Source organism: Varanus komodoensis, unplaced genomic scaffold (assembly GCF_004798865.1).
Source record: "Varanus komodoensis strain SLA01 unplaced genomic scaffold, ASM479886v1 scaffold5, whole genome shotgun sequence".
Classification (NCBI taxonomy): Eukaryota; Metazoa; Chordata; class Lepidosauria; order Squamata; family Varanidae; genus Varanus; species Varanus komodoensis.
The window spans coordinates 29,855,773-29,876,847 of record NW_025336087.1 but is presented as its reverse complement, the minus strand read 5'-3'; the positions used below and the strand labels follow the sequence as shown (position 1 = coordinate 29,876,847).

At 40.4% G+C, this 21,075-nt stretch overlaps 1 protein-coding gene across 5 annotated transcripts in view; it reads right to left on the bottom strand.

The window, feature by feature from the left end:
• DCP2 (decapping mRNA 2) overlaps nucleotides 1–15,897 on the bottom strand; it is a 35,961-nt gene extending 20,064 nt beyond the window's left edge. For 2 of the 5 annotated variants that reach the window (XM_044446085.1, XM_044446088.1), the window contains exons 1-2: nucleotides 10,374–10,522; nucleotides 3,877–4,028 (exon numbers count right to left, since the gene is read on the bottom strand). In XM_044446085.1, the coding sequence (XP_044302020.1) occupies nucleotides 3,877–4,028; nucleotides 10,374–10,426 (205 nt within the window). In that variant the 5' untranslated portion in view covers nucleotides 10,427–10,522. Of the gene's footprint in view, nucleotides 1–875; nucleotides 921–3,876; nucleotides 4,029–4,213; nucleotides 10,335–10,373; nucleotides 10,523–15,842 lie in introns of those variants that run through there. The other 3 variants (XM_044446087.1, XM_044446086.1, XM_044446089.1) reach the window with 3 other exon arrangements.
• Between the last annotated feature and the right edge of the window lie 5,178 nt (nucleotides 15,898–21,075).

Here is a 21,075-nt window from a genome sequence, read left to right as displayed (position 1 = left end):
TTTGGCATCTCCAGAGGATGCCTATGGATACCCTGTTGGTGGCATCTCACCCCTTTTATTTGGTTTGTTTGCTTGTTTTTTTTTACTTTAAACAGTGACTAAGCCAATGGAAAGGGAAGCGCAAACCTCCAGATGTCCAGCCCTCTTCCTTTCCCCAAAAAGCCTTTTGGCACGTTATGGTGCAGAGGAATTGGAAGGAAAAATGGAAGGAAGGTGAGGAAACTGGAATCCTGTGCTTTCTATATCAGCCTTCACCTTGATCAAACAGCTCAAAGGGTGGGAACAAACAGGAACCCTATAGCTGTCAGATAAGCTTGGGGGCCCAAGGGCAGGAATGTGGAACGGCCTAGGAAGAGTGCCCCTTCTTTCTGGAGGAACTTGTTGCCTGGTGTGTATATATATATATATATATGCACTGACTGTCTGAAGCTCTTTGTGTTTGGAGGAACAAGCCTAAATAGGTTGTTTTGTTCTGGAGGACACCTGGATGAGTTTTTGCTCATGTGTGCATGTACATTTTTCTTGGATATTTTGTCTTGTGTATTGAACTGTTTTATCATGATGTTGCCTGAGGTTCTGTGCATGTTTAGAAGAGATAGCTACCTAGGTGTGGGGCAGGGAAATTTTTGGAGGAGATCAATACATTTTTGTGAATTTTTGCAGGGGCTCTCTGCCACCCATTGCAGCTCTCTAGGGTTGTCCAGAGTCTACTACATGTTGGCCTTGTGGTCATCCTGGGGCCAAATGAGGCCTGCTGTAATATATTTGCTATAAACTTCTAGAAAAAAACTCTTACACTCAACAGGACATAAGACTCCAAAGTTATTGTGGTGGAAACAGTTAAGATATCTTAGAGCACAGCCTGGACAAGTTACCTTGAATGAGTTCCAGGTAATACAGGATGCTGACAAGGTGCTTTGACTAGATGAGGGCTAGCAGCTCAACTGAAGCTGTTAGAGGATGGTTCTTCTGACCAGATAAAAGGAATTCAGCATGTTCTGGATAGGGTCACACACACACCTTGAAGGAGCAAATTCACAGCTTGGGGAATGCTCCTTGAATCATCTGTCACTTGAAGCCCAGGCGGTTTCAGTGGCTCAGAGTGCCTTCTACCAAGCTTCAGCTGATGGCCCAGCTACTCCCCTGTCTGAACAGAGATAGCCTGGTTTCAGTAATCTATGCTTCAGTAATTTCTAAACTAGATTACTGTTATGCACTCTACATGAGGCTACCCTTTAATGCTGTGCAGTTTGCATTGCAAAATGCAACAGCCAGATTAGTAACAAGGACAAGAATGTCCTAGCATATAACACAAATTCTGCCCCTCTTGCAGTGGTTGCCTATATACTACTGAGCCCAATTCAAGGTGCCAGTTTTAACCTGTAAAACCCTAAATGGCTTGGGACCACAATATCTGGCAGAATGCCTCTTCTAACCACAAACTACTAGTACACTATATTCAAGAAGTGGAGCCTGACTCTGACAAGCAAGGCTCAGCTGGGGGCAACAAAGAAAGCTGCCTTTTCAGTGGTGGCTCCTGGTTGTGGAACAAGTTCCTCACTGAAGCTCACCTGGCACCAACCTTGATATCCTCTCTATGCCAAGTTAAGACTGTTCTCTCTACGACAGGTCATTTCTTTAGTTTTAAATTATATCTGGATCTTAACAGGTCTTCTGAATTAATTCAAGTAAGCTATTGTACCTTTTAAAAAATTGGTTTTATATTTGGTTTTTAAATTTTGTATCATATCTTTACATTGTTTTATAGTACCCTATTTTTATTATATTTTATTGTATCTTATCTGCTGTTCATAACTGCCCAGAGAGCTTTGGCTATTGGACAGTACAGAAATATTAACAACAACAACCACAATAACAAAAATCAGGAATGTGCTATGGTCAAGTCTTCAAAACAAGCAGCGAATACTTGGGAGTCTAGATGAGATGCATTCCTGGATTCATTTCAGCCTGACTTTGAGAAAGAAACTGACAGAGGAGCACAGCCTCTCTTTAACCATTTAGACAGCCACTACAGTATGGGAACACCATTTTTTGGGAGTTCTGCCCTTACAAGGTAAGTTGCAAAACATAATTATAATATCATATTTCCATAGTCCTCTCCATAGGAATTCTCCTGTGGTATTCTTTTGAATTATACCTCCTATACTATTTAAGATCTGAATGAAGACGGGTATGAAAAGAGGTAATGCTCTGTTCTGTTTCACCCATCATCAGATCCAAGTGTTTTGCTCAATGGCAACTAAGTGTTTGGACTCAGTGGTGAAGCAGAAGGAATTACAGTTCCATTCAAAAATGAGGTAATCATTGATGTGGTATGTAACTTAGTAGACGAACTCCCCAGAGAAGTGCTCATGTTAGATAAAACTCTCTCCATTCAGAGAGAGTTCTCAGCCTTCAGTGAACACAAAACACAGCAATGTTCTTGGTTTCTCAGAGAACTGCTGTGGCCCCAGCCAGCTTTTAAGTGCTTTAGTTAACTTGCCACTGCACCTAATGCTGGGAAGTATTCAGCACTGACATTTTTGCCCAATTACATGTCTGTAAAGCACATTACACAAAGCTGCATTCAAAGTGGTCCTAAAATTTCAGCTAATATGCAATTCCTCAGCCAAGCTACTGACAAGGTAAGGGAGGGTGCTAATACATTTGTAATATCCTAAAACATATCCATTGGCTATGAGGTAGCTTCCAATAGTGTTGCTGGTTTTGAAATGACACTCTAAAACATGTGTGGGCAATGAGGTCCTCCAGATGTTTCAATATTTAACTTCCTAGATTTACTAGGAGGTACAGTCAGTAAAGAAAGATGGTGCAACAGACCAAAACATCTGGAGGACTAAGAACTGCCCCCACACTTGCTCTAACAGTTTCTAAGTCCTCATTATTCCAAAGAGAGGCTTTTTCCCTTTTGCCATTATTGTCCCGCCACTACGTTTTGAGATCTGCTTGAGGTTTTGTCCTGTTTGGAACATTAAGTTAATAACTACTAGGAAATTGGGATTGGGGGGGGGGGGCTCTAACTTTGTAACATACTTCTCTGTGAGGTTTTCTGGTCTTCTCATTTCTTTCAGGCACAACTGAAGTCAGTTTAGCCCACCAGTCCTTCAGGAACTTGCCTCTTTTGATACATTTTTTAAAACTTAAACTGATTGAATGTTTGTATCCAATTATATGTAGATTAATTATTATCCTGTAAATGACTTTGAGAATAAAGTTGCATACAACTACTACAAGTAAATAATTATAGAAATTCAAACATAAAATATCTCTTCTGAGGGACTGCTATATAACTTTGTGAGACCAGGCAGTTGAGAAACATACAAGGCTCTCCCCTGCAAGTGGATGTGCCCATTCACTTCAAAAGAGAAAACCCTGTACTACCCACACATGATACATCATGCCATACCTATCTCTACAAGATAGAAACCGTGTGATATGCACTTTGCAGTACAGGCTTAAATATTGTAAAAAAATCAGACAGCACACATAAGACACTTGCAGCAAAGCTGAGAATAAAACACTTCAGAAGTTCCCACTTAGAAAGTACGTTGCCTTAAAAGCAAGTCACATTTGTTGCAAAAGGAGGTAACTCCTATGCAAGCAACTTTCATAGCATAATTCAGCTTTCACTAATAGGGTGCCCTAAAGATGTTTTGGACTGCTACTCACCATCCCTTTCCATTGGCCACACTGCCTAGAAATGATGGAAGTTGTCACTGGATGGCAATGCATTTGGAAAGGCTAGTACAGCTTCATTGTTATGGAAGAGACATTCAAGAATGATAGGAAGTTGTCCCTATGTATGTTTTCAACACAGTTTATCCACAACAAAATGCAGTATTATAGAAAGGATATCAGCTTTAGCAAAATCTCTCATCCCACACTGAGGTAATCCTGGTGAGTTCTGCATGTAGAAATCCAAGTAAAACCAATGGGCAAGTTCAATCTGAAAACACACTCGGATTGCATTGTCTCGTTCCTCGCTGGGAATGTGCAAAATAAATCGACTGTTGTGGGGTGAGGAAGAAAATTGATTTAAGAACTAATTGTTGCAATATCTAAAGTAAAAAAACTCCTGAATTACAGGGAATGTAAACAGACATAAAATACTATATGAAAAGATGATGAAAGCAAAATACATTTTGACTTCAATACCATAAAAGCCCCATACAAAAGTTTTTAACCTACTTACTCAGAAAGATTTAGAACATTGTGGTACAACATCCACAATGGCATCAGCTTTCTTCCAGCAAAAGGCTTCCATAAGCTGGTACATTCCAGATATCTGGAACTTCAATCAGCCCCAGCCAGCATGACCAATGGTTAGAAAGGCTGCAAGTGATCATCCAAGTCTTCTGGAAGGCACAAACTTGGGGAATGGCTATTTTGTAGGTAAGTACATAACAGGATTTACAAAGATGTCATGGACAGGACATTTTGGAGGGCTTTCATTTATAGGGCCACCATAAGTTGGAGATGACATAACAGCACATATCCACAAGAAGTAACAGAATTATAGGGCCCTCACTTGCCTCTGGGTATCCAAGATTCAGCTTCACTGCTGTGAACCTAGCCTGAAAGTTTTTAGAAGAAATTTATCACCAATCCATAAGGATTATCAACACATTTACAATACCTGACAATAGGTTAGATCCAGACCAAGCCTAGTCCCACTCAAATCAATGGGACTTAAGTTAGTCATGTATAATGTGTTTGCATATAATCCTATGGCACTATTTATTTTATGTTTAGTTCATTTAAAATCTTTATATTTGACCCTTTCACAGTCAAATATTTGGCATACAAGGACTGTTAAAACAGATTAAAGCAATAGACAATTATCAAAAATAATAAAGAAACAAATAGACAGCCCTAATGTTGGTCAAAACCTCACACATCTTTATCATTGAATAGCATCTTAGGTCTAACCCCAACCTCATTTGAATGTGGATCCAACACTAATTATTAAACTTCCAGGGTGACTAAGAATCCCTGTTTACTTCAGAACAAATGATCATCCTTTCCATTTCAGATGATCCATCCTAGAAAGCCAAAATGAATTGTGCTAAATTAATACATTCAACCAAAAAAAGCATAGAATGTATTACTGAAGTATACCTTTCATCTCCCCTTTACATTAAAAAATGAAGAATTTAGCAGGAAAACTAGATAAGTAAATACAGAGGTCAGAGAAGAGTTTGATTTAAAAGTTGCAATTTAGCACTGAAAAGAATGTGGAAAAGTGCTGAAAATTAAGAATCCGCATGGTACTTGCAAGCATCTATCTGCCCTGAAGCATGTTTGAACACAATACAAGTTGATTAAAGAAAGAAAACAAAACTGAAAATCAAAAGTGCAAAAAAAAAAAAAAAGGCCAAAGACTGAATAGTTAATTGCCTTACAAACAAACTAAAAAGTCAGGAAACATCCTTTGATCTCAACAATGTAAGTGGTGTACAATGTTTAAAAGCTGAAAAGGGAAATTCTTTCCAAGTTTTAAAACAAGAAACTACATGCAGAGATAAAAATTTTCCTCACTCTAGTTTTAAGTGATGCCATATGGCAGAACCCTTCCACTTAACATAATTGGAAAATTAGAAAAGTCTAGCTTTGGTATATTAGCAAGTAAAAGCTGTGGCTTCAGGTGACAGTATGTTTGCTTAAAACGTTACTGGGCTGATATTTTTGCACTGTGTTTCATAGAGTATTTATCCACCAAATCTTCAGGGACACAAATGAATTTTTCAGACATATTATTTAAGATCTGTGTACTCTATCCACTCTACCCTTCCTCAACCTATCAACCTTAAATGAATAGGGAAAGAAGTAGTTGCCACTTATTGGAAGCTTTTTCCATTCAGGCCAACACGAGTTTTGATTCAGCACTTAACTAGATATTCAGGGACAAGGCTAAAAAATCACCCTCAATTCTGTGCTTACTGGATCAATTCAAAATGGGCTGCCACCTGATTTAAAGACCCAAAACTCATTAATTATATGAGTTTCAATAAGTACAAATAATAATCCTGAAGTAAATAGCATACTTTATTTTTAGATATTGCACATTTAAGTCAAAGCAGGTAGGCCTAGTTCACACACAGTTGTTTAAGCCAGGAGTGGCTGTGGCTGAGTGGGGCCAAGTGGAACCTCACTTTCACAGTCAATCCACAACCTAGGAATGCTGTTAAGATTGTGATTGCCATTTACAGTTTTAAAAGTTAATATTTAGAAATCTACTACCCGAGTGTGACAGTTTCTAATTAAGCAAAAGGCTTTTTAACTGATTAAGTTTTGCAGTTCTAGTTCTAAACCTTTCTTTGACACAACTTGACAGAGCAAAGAATACAACCCTTTGTGCCCTGTCTGCAGTATTTGGGTGCTACAAATTTCTTGTTTAAATTGTTATTTAACTATCTACTTCCATCATGTTTCTAAGCAGCATTTTTAATACTTTTGCTATAATGCCACCGTTTACCATATTGCAGATGAGGTTTCCTAGTTGCCACCACCATGTTGTACACAGTAAGGGACAGTATTCAGAAACAAGGAACTCTCATTAAGTTTAATAGTTCTGAATCATTGACTAAAGCATAATTATTGTCATTACAACCTGTGTAACACTATAATGGTTCATTACAGATAAAGCAAGAATGGGATTATTTTTCTCCCTGCGGGCTGTTAAATGAAGCCATCTCATTTGAAATTAAACAAGACACTAGCCAAAAATATGAGCTAATTTCAAGATTTATGAGTGTAACAAACCACATTTTAAGACACAAAACAATAGTGGGTGGTTCACATGTGCTGCAGTTGGTGTCTCCTCTATGGGGTTTCACTCCCCCAAATGACTAAGTTCAAAATCTGTGGATGGTAGTCAATCCAACTCAAGTGGTCCCAGTGATGCAATGTACCTGCGATCAACTAAGCCTGAAGCCCCTCAAAGGCAAATAGTGGGATCAGAGTTATTTTGGTCTGATAACATCCAACTAGGATTGCTGCAATTTGTCATATGTGGAGTTGCCTTCAGAAACTGCAGTTAATTCAAATTGCAGTATACCTTGTCATGTATTAAAATTCAATTCTGTTTCTGAAAACTGCAGTTAGTACAGAATGTGGCAGGCTGGTGGTGTTAGGAGCTGTATCTCTTCAGCATGCAACTTGTTTGGTAAAGGAGCTGCACTATTCACTGCCAGACCAGATTTAAGGCTCTGGCATTAGAGTATAAATCCCCAAATGACCTGGGACTAAGTTATCTAAGACAGCACCTTCTTCCTGACCAATCTGCCTGCTCACTGAGATCACTGGAAGGCATTCTCCTGATGGTTCCACATGGAACTATGGTCCAGCTATAGTTCACCAGAACAGCCTTCATGTGTTGGCTCCAGTTCTATGGAACTCCCTGCCTCCAGAAGTCAGGCAAACTCCAACATTGTCTTGTACTTGGCACTGGTTTAAAAATGTCTTTGTTCTAGGAAACTTTCCTTGTGAACCAGTTGGTTTTAATATTATCCTGGTTTTATTGTTTTTATTCCTTTATCTGTTGTATTTATTGTTCACTGTTTAGACATGAATAGCGCTGCCCAATTTAGAACGCTGATTCTGGATGTTTATAATTTGGTCCCAATAACTTTGGACCAGGCTACTTTAAGGATCACCTTTTCCTACACATGCTTTCCCAGCCCCGCAACGTCTTTCTCAGGAATCCTTGAGTCTCTCGGCCTTCAGAGATTAAGCAGATGCAGACCAGCAGAAGGACCTTATCAGTCCTGTTGCCCCAGCTCTGGAAAATTCTTCAAACACCACAAACAATGTCTTTTAAAACATTTCTTATAGTTAAGGTAAAGGTAAAGGTTTCCCCTTGACATTAAGTCCAGTCGTGCCTGACTCTAGGGGGCGGTGCAAGTCCACACAAAGTATAATCATTACAGTAACTACTCCCACAAGTCAAATCAGTACTCCAATCAATTTTGGATTGATTTTTTTAAACCTTAACGCTTTGAATCCACTGAGGTTGCAATAATATACATACTAACCTGACAGCATGTCCCACTGATCTCATGTGGGGTAACTTACACTGCAGACGATTTTGCCAAACTACTCACAAGACCATATTTTATAGGCTCCCTTCCTCTTCTTTTTAAACTGTCCATTCACATTATGCTCAAGAAATTCCTTTTTATAGGTAGTAAGGGGTTATTTGACATAAGAGTCAGTGTGGTTCAGCAGTTAAGAGTGCAGTTCTGGAACTCAGGCAATCTGAAATCTAGTCACCATGCAGCCTTGGAGTCAACTGTGTGCCTTTGGACCCATCACAGACTGTTAGCCCAACCTACTTCATAGGGCTGTTGTTGTGGGGATAAAATTGAGTGTATAAGGAGAATAATGTAAGCTGCTTTGAGCTTGGTGTAAGAAAGAGCAGGATATAAATACATACATACATAAATGCAGAAGTTGCATTCATTCCACTTTCTGATGTTACAGAGTATGTTACAGAGTGAGAAACTGTTAAAAGTGATGTTTGTAAAAAGGTTAATAAAGGTTAACATATTTGTTCAAGGAAAATTATAATATAAACCATGAATAATATGACATAGGTGCACCTTAATGCACTTCCTCCAAGCTCATCTTGAGTACCCAAAGGACCTGCAAGGAAGGCTGCCCTTTCAGTTTAAAGAACTATGGAAAGATAACTGATCTTGGAAAATGTATACCTTGATGTACCAAGCTCATTCTCCCTTCTTCCTCTCCCACAGTAGTTTTAAGGCATAACACTTCACAGCCTTTGAAGAAGGTTGAGCACCATGCTCTCAAGAAATGAACATACTTTGCCATCCTCTGAACTCATCATAACTTTGGAATTAAATGGGAGGGAATGCTCTCACATACTTTTTCTAAGTCCATTACAGTGGCTAAAAGGGTACCACTGCATTCTCTTTTACCGAGACAGGCAGATCTCTCGAAGAGAGAGCTAGCCAACCCTGGGGCAAGCTCCACAGAGCTAAACCTTGCAAACCCTGTGGTGTCTCTCTATTCAACTGCAGGGCTTACCCAGCCCAAGCAAAACTGCTGAAGTATTATCCCCAGAGATAATATTCATGCCACAGCAAGAGATCATAACTCAGTGGTAGTGCATCTGTTTTGCAAGCAGAAAGACCCAGGTTCAATCTCCAAGCACCTCCGAATAAGATCGATCAGGTAATAAGACAGATTTCGGGATATTCCAAGATCCTGAAGAGCAGCTGCCAGAATAGGCAACACTGGACCACATGGAGAAACAGTTTAACATTATGTGTGACATTCACACATTTGCCTCAACCCAAGTTGCCTCAACCTCAATGCCAAAGTACAGCTCTGCATGTAAATCTCCTTAGCTAGAATGCAGAAGATTGCATGCTGACTGGAAGAGTACACCAGGCAAATTTCCTTTATCACTTTTCTTTCAGGACCCTCCCCCACGCACCATACATCCAACTTTAATATTTAAAGTTAAAATACTATTATACTGGATAGAAAAGAGGGACTGGAAATGTAGCATAAAAGTGGTAAGGGCAAAACCTAGCTCTATTTTTGACAAGGTTCTACCACTGTATTTAAGATTGGTCTATGTTCAAAGTGAAATACGCACTTGATCGTATAAACACTTCAGCTGACACCACACTATCATCTAGAAAAGCCTTCTCCAAGCTGATGCTCTCCAGATCATTCAATTGCTCACTGTTCAGACTATACAACTAGGGGTTGCTGGCACTTGACCGACAGATCCAGAGCACAAAGCTGAGGAAGGATGGGTTAGAAGTACTCTTATACTAAGTGCGTTCATTCTTATCTTATTCTGCTATGTGCCAAGACGTTTTCGCTACGATCACGTTCATACCCATGAACAGACCTAGAACATAGTTCCACCAACTCACTTCCATGCATACACAGGCACATACTCTCTTCTACGTACACACTTACGTAGAAGAGAGTACGTGCCTGGTTGCTGGTTGAGAAGTGTTCATATCGCGCTGTACCTTGCTGGGGAATTCTGGGAGTTGTAGGACTTTTGTTCGGTCTAAATATGCCTATCACTGCGCCGTGAAGAGTCGATACACAAAACGCCTCTCCGTCCCTCCCTCCCCGTTGGTTGTAAATGGTTGGACCAAAGGCACAGTGCTTAGGCAATGGTAAAAAGTGGAGACCGCTGCCGGACTCTGAACCGTCGCAGCCTCTCTCGTCCATCCCTCGCTGTCCCGTGCGGCGCCTCAGGGGAGGCGGCTCCACCAACTCCCTGAGGCAGAAACTCCGTCTGACGGCCAGAGGAAGCAGCGGCGGGGCTGGCTCGCCCTTCACTTCGAGGGCGGAGGCGTTACCTGCACAGGTCGTCCAGAACGCTGCTGGGAATCTCGGCCCGCTTGGTCTCCATGGGGAAGCAGCGCAGCTCATCCCGACGCAGCGAGGCCCGGAGTACCGCTCGACACGGGTCGGAAGGTGGGGGTAGGGACTAAGCCCGAGGAAAGGGGAAAAGGCGGGTCCACTCCGGTCCCGTCCCGTAGGAAGGCAAGGCGTACGCCCGAGCCAATCGGCGGTGGGGTTGTTCGCAAGGGCGGGTCATTAGGAGGGACCCGCGCCTCCAAGCCAATCGCCATGGCAAGAACTGCAGGAACCGGCCAATCAGCTATCAGCTGTAAATGAGAGCCAATGGAGCTAGGCACGGCTGGAGAAGGACAGGCGTGAGGCGGCGAACATTTCGGCGCCAAGAGAAATGAACGGAATCTCAGAGTTCGTGTTCATCTGAGAAAAAAAAACGGGAATTTCTCCCCTCCGGCAGCAGAGTTATCAAGACGTGATCACTGCGTTATTTCTAAAATGAGACGTGCCAGGACATAGTATCACCCGCCAGGTCTTCCCCCGTGACCTGGAAGTTCTTTCCGGGTGTGTGGGCATCTACGGCAACTGCTCGGAAACGCGCTATCTGCACGCGCGGAAGGAATATGGTGAGTCAGGGAGATGGAGGACCTTCTAACAGCCAGCTAGCCGTCCACTTCAAAACTTGCGATTTAAGGTTTGGTCCCTCAGGGCACTCACTTCCACACAGACTGTCAGTCATCCTATACTGTTTAAACCTATTGATTTCAATGAGTGAAGGCGCAACTAACTATATAGCCTTTGCAGGTGTAGCCAATGGTGAAGAATGTTAAGAGTTATAGAGCAAAATATATGGAGGACCAGATGCTGCCCACCCCTGTTCTACAGGATCTAGCTGCAAACCTCACGGAACATTTGCTAGATTTATTCAATTACAAGGAAACCTTGTTTTGATACTCCTTCAGAACATCCACAACTGTCGCTGTGGAATAATAAATAAAGCCACAATACTTAGACTAGCAGAAAGTATAACTTCTAGCCAGCTTCCCCCCCCCCCCCCGCAATGATTCTACAGAGAAAGTCCAACCCTACAGGCAGCTTGAGAGGCCAGTATTTTAGAAATACGCTTGACTGTGGTTTACCCTGCAACTACAGCTAATACCATTATTGTCATCTGAAGAACCAGTTATTCGGCCTTTCAGTAACTGCATGTCTAGGTTCAAAGGCTGTGGAGCTTTAAATAAGAGACATTTGAGGAGTGCAATTTGAGGAGTCCCACTGAGTTCAGTAGGGCAACGTAAGGCTGCAACCTAAAGCACATATACCAGGATCAGCCCCATTGAACAAAGACTTTATTCTGGGTTGGCCTGCCTAAAATTGCAATGTGAAAGTTCAACATGAAAAAGTGAAAAGCAAATGATTCTTAAGAGTGTTGCACATTTAGGGACAAGTAGACAACATCCATTCTGCTCTTGCAATGACTTCTGATACCCGGTGGAGAAGAATTGCATATTGCTCACCCTTCTGGGAAGATCAAATGTGTGATAAGCTTCCAGAAAAACAAAACAGACAAAAAACAACAACAGAGAGCTCTGTAACAACTACAAAGACCAGAAAGAAAGAAAAAAGCATTCTTTTTAAAAGTGTCAGTTCGGCTTTAGGCACAAGACTCTCCTTAGAATCTTGGAATAGTAGAGTTGCAAGGAGCTGATAGGGCCATCAAGTTCAATCCTCTACTCAGTACAGGACTCCAGTTAAAGCATGCCTAACATACGACTTTCTAGCACTGTCTTGAATGCCTTCAGTGTGGGAGAGCCCATAACCTTCCTAGGCAATTGCTTCCATTGTTCTAATGCTGTATCAGTCAGGACAACTTACTTCCTTATTCCAACTTATTCCATGGCATGCACTCCAGGAGGACCGAGAAAGATTCCAGACCTTCTCCATGTGACATTTTGAGTACTTGAAGAGTGCTATCACATTTCCTTTCAGTGTTCTCTTTTCAAGGCTAAAGATGCCCAATTCTTTCATTTTCTCCTAACAGAGCTTTGTTTCCAGTACCTGGTTGATCCTCATTACCTTCCTCTGAACACTTGGCAGCTTTTTCTGCATCTTTCTTAAACTGTGATTCCTAGAACTGGGCATAGTACTCAAGATGAGGCTTAACCAGTGCTATGTACAGGGGAAATAGTACTTCACATGATTTGGATGTTATACTTCTATTAATGCAGCCCAAAATAGCATTTCCCTTTTTTCCAGCCGTATCACATCCTTCAATTTATGCCTGAGATTTGTGCATCACAAATGAATAGCATAACTATGTCTATATATCAGAATAAAATTCCCTTGTCTGCAATGCTACTGTTATGTCTTTTTAAACTTAAACTCACAGTGTATTCAGTGAAAATACTGCATACTTGGTGAACAGAAGTGGCTTAACAAGTAAGAATAATTGGGATGGGCTAACCTGAAGTTATAGTGTCTGAAGGGTGGTACCAAGCTGTGTTGGATACAATATAATCCAAAGCCTGAAGCTACTGGTGAAATCGTATTTTTTGTTTCAAAAGCATTTTCAACAACTATATATTGAAGTGTACTGTAAAAAATTTGCTTCTCTATTAATACCAGAACCAAAGGCAGCCATATTGGTCTTACGAAAAATTCCAGGATCTATAAAATTTCAGTAGGCCAACTCAAAGAGCACGCAAATTGTGTAAGGTTTTGGCATCTCCAGATCTCTTGATAAGGCAAGAGGTTACAGAAAGCAAGCTGGCATGGTGGAAGGAAATAGGGAGAGAAAGAAAATAGCTGACTGGATGTCACCAACAAATGACTTATCCAATTTTCCCAGTTTTGAGTTAACAGATGAATTTTCTATTTTAAACATGGTAGATCTGTAATTGTCTGCAACTTTCTTCTTCTCAGTGTTCCCAGAAGCACTGAACAGTTATATCATTTAACATAGTCTAGTTTGAATGTCTGAAACCTCTCCTCCCTGTCATCTTAAGGTGGCATCCGACCCTGCAGCATCCTGACAACAGCAGCTAGTTAGACTTTTTTACTCCCACTCCCTGCTTTTTTTAAATCATCTTGCTTGATTAAGATATAACAAAAGCTTGCACATTTTTGTGGTTTTTGAGTTAGCCTAATTAAACTATTACACTGAAGATTTCAGAATGCATCTTAAAATCATAGAATAGTAGAGTTGGAAGGGGCCAGAAGACCATCAGGTCCAATCTATCACAGGACATCACCCCACTCAGATGGCTGTGCAGATGCTTTCTGAATGTCTCTAGTGAGGGAGAGCCCACAACTTCTCCAGCTAAAAGGCTCCACCCTCATATTGCTGTGACAGTGAGGAAATTCTTCTAGGTCTAAATCTTTCTTTTAGCTTAAGTCCATTATTACAAATCTTGTATTCTGGAATGAACAAGAAGAGATCTTATCCTTCCTCTTTCAGGTTCTTGTAAAGCCCCTCAGTCTTCTCTTTTTAAGCCTGAACATGTCTAGTTCTCTCAATCTTTTCTTGTAGGATTTTGCCTCCCATCCCTGAATCATCCTTGTTGCCCTCCTCTGTACCCTTTCTACCTTTTCTGCATCTTTTTTAAACTTACATGCCCAGAACTAGACACAGTACTCTAGGTGAGGTCCAACTAGTGCCAAATATAATGTCTTAATGTCAACCAGAAACCACTTTGTATCATAATCAATGCTTTAGAATCTGATGTGGATGTCACTATTCTGCACACCACAAAAATGCACCGCAGTGCCATATATATTCATTATATTTCAAGTTATAGAGATAACTTTAATGTATTTTTTCAATTATTCCCATATAAAAGCTTTTCTCTGACTATTTCAGCCACCAGAGGGTGACATTCACTTTCTTTGTATTCTGGCAACAGCAGATTTCTATAAAAGAAAAACCAGGGATTGTACAAATGCCAGATTCTATTTGCATCTCACAAAAGGGAAATTTTGACAGGTGCAAATTGTCATTTACTCTGCAGCTACAGAGAAAATCAAGACTTTTGTTTTTATGTGATTATTGAAGGGGCTCTGTCCTATATGATCCTAAGTGCAGTCATTTTCAAGATTTTAATGATCCATCAGTTTTCCCCTAACCCTGTACCCACTTACTTAATTAGAAGTTACTGAATTTTAAAAAGCATTAATGAAGACTTATACTCCTGATGGTATTTAACTACAAAATCTTATACATTATTACATGGTAGGCATGTCATGAGCAGAGCCAGCTGTGGGTCAGACTAGATGGCAGGGAAGACCCCTTCTGAGTTGCTCTGTTTCTATGTTTCTTTCTATATTTCTGTTACTCAATTTTAGGTCCCAATGGTGCTCACTCTCACGTACATGAACATAGGATTGCAGCCTGAATCTTCATGCTGAACCCATAGCTTTCTCTCTCTTGCTTTCTCTCAAGGGCCTAACAATCCTTAGCATTTCTACAGGAAATGGACCTCAAGTAAAACCTATGGTTAACTCAGCCCGAGATCATCTCCTAATAGGCTGTGTTTTCCTAGTTTTGCCTCTTAAAAAGCCAAAGTCAAATGTGGGAGATACAAGAATTTGAGCTGGCACTTTTTTCCTGAAAACATTAAGAGGTGTGCAGCAGGAAAAAAACAACAACAACTAAGAGACAGCAAAGGCTAGGTTTGAGGAGGCAGAAAATGCCTGAAGCCTACAAGACTATGAGCTTATTTAATAGATATATGAATTGGTCAATAAAAATGTTTTAACTGTAGTCCAAATAGTTAACTAAAATAGTACATAATGTTCCAAAATGGGCCTTTTTCACTGCCTGTAGAGATCCCTTCTGAAAATATTGCAGGGCAGTTTTAGCTAACAATCGACCAGGAGAAATAGAGTAGATGTGCTTTTAACAATAGCATGATTTGCAGAAACCATCCTGCCAAAGCTTTTTACTTCATGGAGCTAAATGTAAACACCTGCTTATGCAAGCACTGTAAGTTGCTCTTAAAGGCAGCACAGCAACTGGTAAAAAGGCCCTTTTACTGGAAAACAAGCAGATTTAAACAGGTGAAATTTTTTTGCCAGTCATGGAAATAAACTGATGAGGGGTCATCTGTTTAATATCTACATTTTAGTTTACAAGACATTTTTTAACGTGTCCAGGCTCAACTAAGTGGTCCCTTAACAATGTTCAGCAAGTGTATTTTGATGTAATGAGGCATAATATCATGCTTTCGCAGGGGCAAGAACTTTACCCATGGTCCTTATTGTGACAGTTCTGAACTTGATAAGGGATATATGGCCCTAGCAATCAAAGCTGATGTGCTGCAGTTTTTCGCAGCCTTTCCCTTCTTAGAAGTTCTTGGTATCAGCATCACCAAGCACTTTCCTTGCTGTCAACAGTTCCAGAAACTCTTTTATTATGCAAATAATAAATTATATATATACATTGACATTTCAGCAGTAAAGCCTGACTCACTAACCTTGTCCAGGATACTTGAAATGGATAAGGCAACATATTCACTTGATGCAATGTGTTGATCTATTGAGGCAAACAAATGCAATAAATAAATAAAAATATAAGCAAAAAAATCAAAAACTGACAGAAAGCGGATTGCAGGAGCACATGAAAGAGACACAATCTGAATACCTCTTTGTCTAGGTCTGTTTTGTACCTCCTTCAAACCTGACCCCTCTTCTGAACTTGAACTCGAGTTCAGAATGAAACAGGAGTGCAGAACCTTTATCAGCCTGAAGGCCAAATTCCATTTCTGAGATGCCCTCCAGATTGCCTTTCAGTCATGGCTGGCGAAAAAAGAAGAAGCAGGAACAAAATAAAAGGAGCATATTACTTACTGCCAGTGAAGAAAAAAAACTTCACAAAAGCCGGGAAAGCACAAAACAATTAGTCAGGGGAAAGGGGGAAGGTCATCTGTGCCTTTTCCTCTTCAGAATCCATGAACATCGGGCATTTCTTACTCCATATAGGATAAAATTATTTGCTGCAATACTTTGTGGATCAATTTTCTTGCATGGGAAATTAGCACAATGGTCCTATAGTTGCTGCACTCCTTAGCATCTCCTTCTGTGGGAACTGAAATGTATATTGAACATTTCCAGGCTGTGGGCTGTGTTTGTTGGCATATCCTTTTTAGGATTTGGACTAATTCAGTCCCTGCAGCTTGGAATAGTTCTGTTGGTATCCCATCTACTCCAGGTGTTTATTCCTTTGAACTGTTTTCAGAGAATCTTTCCCTTTACTTTCTATTATTGCAGGTTTTCCTCATAGAATTCATCTTGAAGCAGTCTGTTATTCTTTTATCTCCTCTGTTATCCTTTTATCAGAGTAAAGTCAATGAAATTCTAACCTATCAACTCACTGAAACTTTTCATGACTATGTAAAATGTAATTGATTTCCATTATTTCAATTGCCAAATATTAAACATGGATCCAGGATCTATGATGACCAGCCACATAGTTCCACATAGTAGATGAGTGAAGTCAACAGGATTTGTGTCAGTGGTACAGTTAGGTAATTTTAGACTCTATGCTGAATAGTTTTACAGGGAGTGTACTATTTAAAGAATCATTGTGATGTATGGATTATAGCACTGGACTGGAACTCGGGATAACTGGGTTCTAGCCCCACTATGCTATCAAACTCATTGTTTCAGCTGATCACTGACTGTCAGAATTGTTATGATAAAATTGAAAAGAGGAAGATCAGGTAGGCTGCCTTGCAGTCCTTGGGGGAAAAGTGGGCTATAAATGTAACAGATAAATACTTTAAATATGACTTCCCTGATTTCAAAATGTGGTACACTAACTGAGCTTTGTTTTAGAACTCTCCTAGATCAAAATGGAGCAAAGACAAAACTGCATCCCTGTAAGATTTCTATTTCTCCTTTATCTCTCCCTTGCTGTTCCTGCTAACTGCTCATTAATTTCCAATCTCCTCTTTTGTGAAGGGTTCTTTTCCCATTTATTAGCTTGAGCTACTACCAATAGAAGTTACCATTATGACTTTTCAATCAATCTCTATATATCTATCTATCTATCTATCTATCTATCTATCTATCTAGGCAAAACAGTGATACAAAGTATGACAAAGCCCTGCATTCCCTGGAGTTTAAAGGGATCACTATTCAGAAGTTGTTCTCAGGGGTTCTTGAAATGCATTAATAGAATGCAGGATCATAGCTTACAGACATGTGTCCAACGTTGTGTGCACTGACTAGCCTGTACTGACTGATATCTGTACTAATGTCTCCAAGGATGGGGTCTTTATGCATACAGTTACGTACATGAAGGCAAAGCTGCCACCTGGATCTGGGCTCCCAGGTGCCAGAGAACGTGCTGCTGACTGGCAGTGTGGCTACCTGGGATTGCCCTATTCATGCATTTGTAGAATACGTAAGGCTTTCAAACTAGGGCTTATAATCTGATCCCAATATGTGAATATGACACTACTGGAGTCAAACTTGGGTGGATTTAAATACAATTTAGATCACTAGTAGGACTAGATGTAAATCATGGATTTCTACATAATTCGCACACATGCCTACCTTATCTGTAGGAAGAGGAACTTTATTAAAATATTCCCAAACTGGGTCTCTTTTACAGCCTGCTGCCATTGTAGGTTTTCTCCTCCAGGGAAAATATATGACAAACCTCAGGCTATACACAAAAAGATCCAAAGACTTGGGGAGTATTCTGCTCAAAGGGCCCCTCCAGCTTCAAACTTAGCTTCTTGTACAGATCTATTCCACTCCCAGCAATCTTCTATTCATTGAATTTTTTGAAACTTAGCACTTGATTTGCAAAGGAACAATGGGATTAAGGTCTTTTTGTCAACTCTTTATGTTTATAACATGTTTGTGTTCAGAAAAGGTATGTGATCTCTGCAGACACAAATTTGCAGTTCACAAAATTTCACAATTTTGAGAACTGTAATACCAAGCATCTCGTATAATATCTTCTAGATGGAAAAACTGCCCAATAATCTTACTGTAACAAAGGAGGCCTTGGGCGGAAGAAAGAAAGGCAAGGGTTAAAGGCTGAGAGATAGCGGGTTGGCACAGGTGGCCTCCAAGGCTCTGCACAGAGAAAGGGAATTGCTGCAGGCCTGGAGTTTGCCAAGGACAGACACAACCTCTGTCTGAGAAGTGCTGAATTTAGCACCTAGGTGAGAGATTCGCTTTAATGTCATCTCTGGAAACAAAGAAGCCTGATTGCGCAGGGAGGGGATAAAAAGGAGGGCTAGTGGTGGTGAAACAGTGTGCCTTTTGGAGATGGGAGAGGTCTGCCAGTTGACGCCCACCAAAGCCCATGGAACTGGAGCCCACTACTCTTGAGAAGACTGATAAGTACTAGGGAAGTTGTTAGGATTTTAGATTAGCTAGCTGTTCTTGTTTTCGTGCCTGGGGTGGCCAAATGATATAAGGGGTGTGACTACATGCTATTGTAATGTTTAACTGGAAGCTGCTATCCACTTTCCCCTTTCCCATACCCTTTCCCTTACCTTTGTGCAAATTGTAACTGTGTGCATCATGGTGTGAATGTACTGTTGGATGTTGTGCTATAAAACTCCTTTTCACCAAGTCTTGGGTCAATGTGTGCTAATCCAGTGCGGTTTGGCTTCTTGGGAAGCGAACTTGGGCTATTTGGGCCCTAGTAGTTGCTGGGGGGGGGGGGGCGGCCGCCAGCGGCACGGGGGGGGGGGGGGGTCTTTGCCCAGCTTACAGAAACCTCTGGAAGAGCATGACCTTGTGAATGCATTAATGGAGTTCATTTACCAAAAAACTGAAACTTTCCATGAATATACAGCCTCATGTAAAACAATCCTTATTTCATGATGAATAAGCTTTGGACTATAATGTATCTTAAACGGAAAACTATCTTTGGAGAGATTTTTCCTCAAAAAGCATTTTATTTAAAAAAATCCAATTTAAATTAAAAATTGATTTTTAAAAAAATTTTAAGCATTAGTTTTTATCCACCCTGAGTCAAACTGTTACTGTGTCCTTCATTTTTGCTTGATGTGAGTAGGGAACTGTTGTTCCATTTCTCAGAAATCACCAGCACCTCTCACTGAGAGTCATGGTACATGCAGCAGTTTCTGTCTCTTAAGGCCAACACATTACTCTAATCTCATAGCTTTACTGTAACTGCAGATTATGTCAATTTCAATTAGCACCAGCATGCTACAGGATGAAATCATTAAACCTCCAGTATTCCTTGGGGGGGGGGGGTTAAAAGTGAGACATTGTCTCCATTGATACACTATGTATGGACTTAAAATTTACTCACTGACTTGAAAACCTGCATTTATTGAAACCTTGAAAACCTGCAAGTCTGTTATTTATGGGACTGCAGCCACAAGTCTACCTGCCATGCAACAAATTACATGTACACCTCCTTTTTTGCAGAATTCAAGATTTATACTCCAGATATTTAGATGGAACACAACAAACATGTTCAGTCTGACAGAAAAATCACCATACTTTTTGTTGATCATTTACCAATATTTTATTATAATGAAGTGTGCTATTGATTATAAGTAGTATCCTTAATTTGTGCTGATGGAAATCTCCAACTACTTGGAGTTCTGTATTCCCCCCTAAGCTTCCACATGCCAGAGCGCTAAACCTTCAAGTATTAAAGACAGAGAAATACTACTTATTTCAAAAACTACAGTCTGGAAAAAAAAACTTGTTATTTTTACATGCCGGTGTAAGCTTTCATGGACTCTGTCCACTTCACCAGATACATCAAGTATCAACCTCAGATTGACTAGTCTATACGCATAAATTTGTTGGGCAGGGGATGGATTTATGGACTTGTAAACAGGATACATGGATCACGTACCCAATGAAGTGGACAGTGTTCATGAAAGCTTATGCCAGAATAAGATTCCACAAGACACATTGTTCTCATTTTTAAACATTAATCTGACAACTCTAGTCCCACTTTACCAGAGGTTGAGAAGAATGGCTACAATTATTATCAAGGCCTGCTTCACAGAATTTCTATAGAATGCCTATGGACTTGGTAGATGAGGGCTTGATTATGATCTGTAATAAGATTATAGAATAAAATACAGTGTCAAAGACATGCTCTTTATCAGCTTTCACCAACCTGGTATCATCCATACGTGACAGTCTGCCACCCCTATGATCCCCAAGCCAGTATGGCTAATGGATTTGTCATCAAAGTTATAAATGTTTCCTATTATTATTAATTTCATTTCTATACCACCCACAGCCAAAGCTCTCTGGGTGGTTTACACAGTCTATAAAACAAATGATAAAGGAGGAATAGAGAAGACAGGCATCCTACCTTGCCTCTACTTCTTGCTTAACCCCTGCATCTGTTGTTTGGACCACAAAATGGACATTCTAGTCCTCATTCTTCACAGTGATCCAGTCCCACAGAATCCTTGAAGAGTTTTGGTTAAAATAGAAATGGGATTAATTTAAACAAGCCGTGCAGTCTATGCATGTTTAATCTTCAGAAGCTTGTGTTGCTTCACCCAGTTATCACAAATAAATGATGGCTCTTTCTCGCAAGCCTAGGCAGTGCAATGTTGATAAAAAGATTTCATCTTTCTTTTACAGTCCCCCATCCCTCCTGTTGATTTACAGGGAAGTAGTGTGCACTGTAAACTGGAAGCAGTGTGACTTTTTCCCCTCACTTCTGGGAACCCACAATTACCA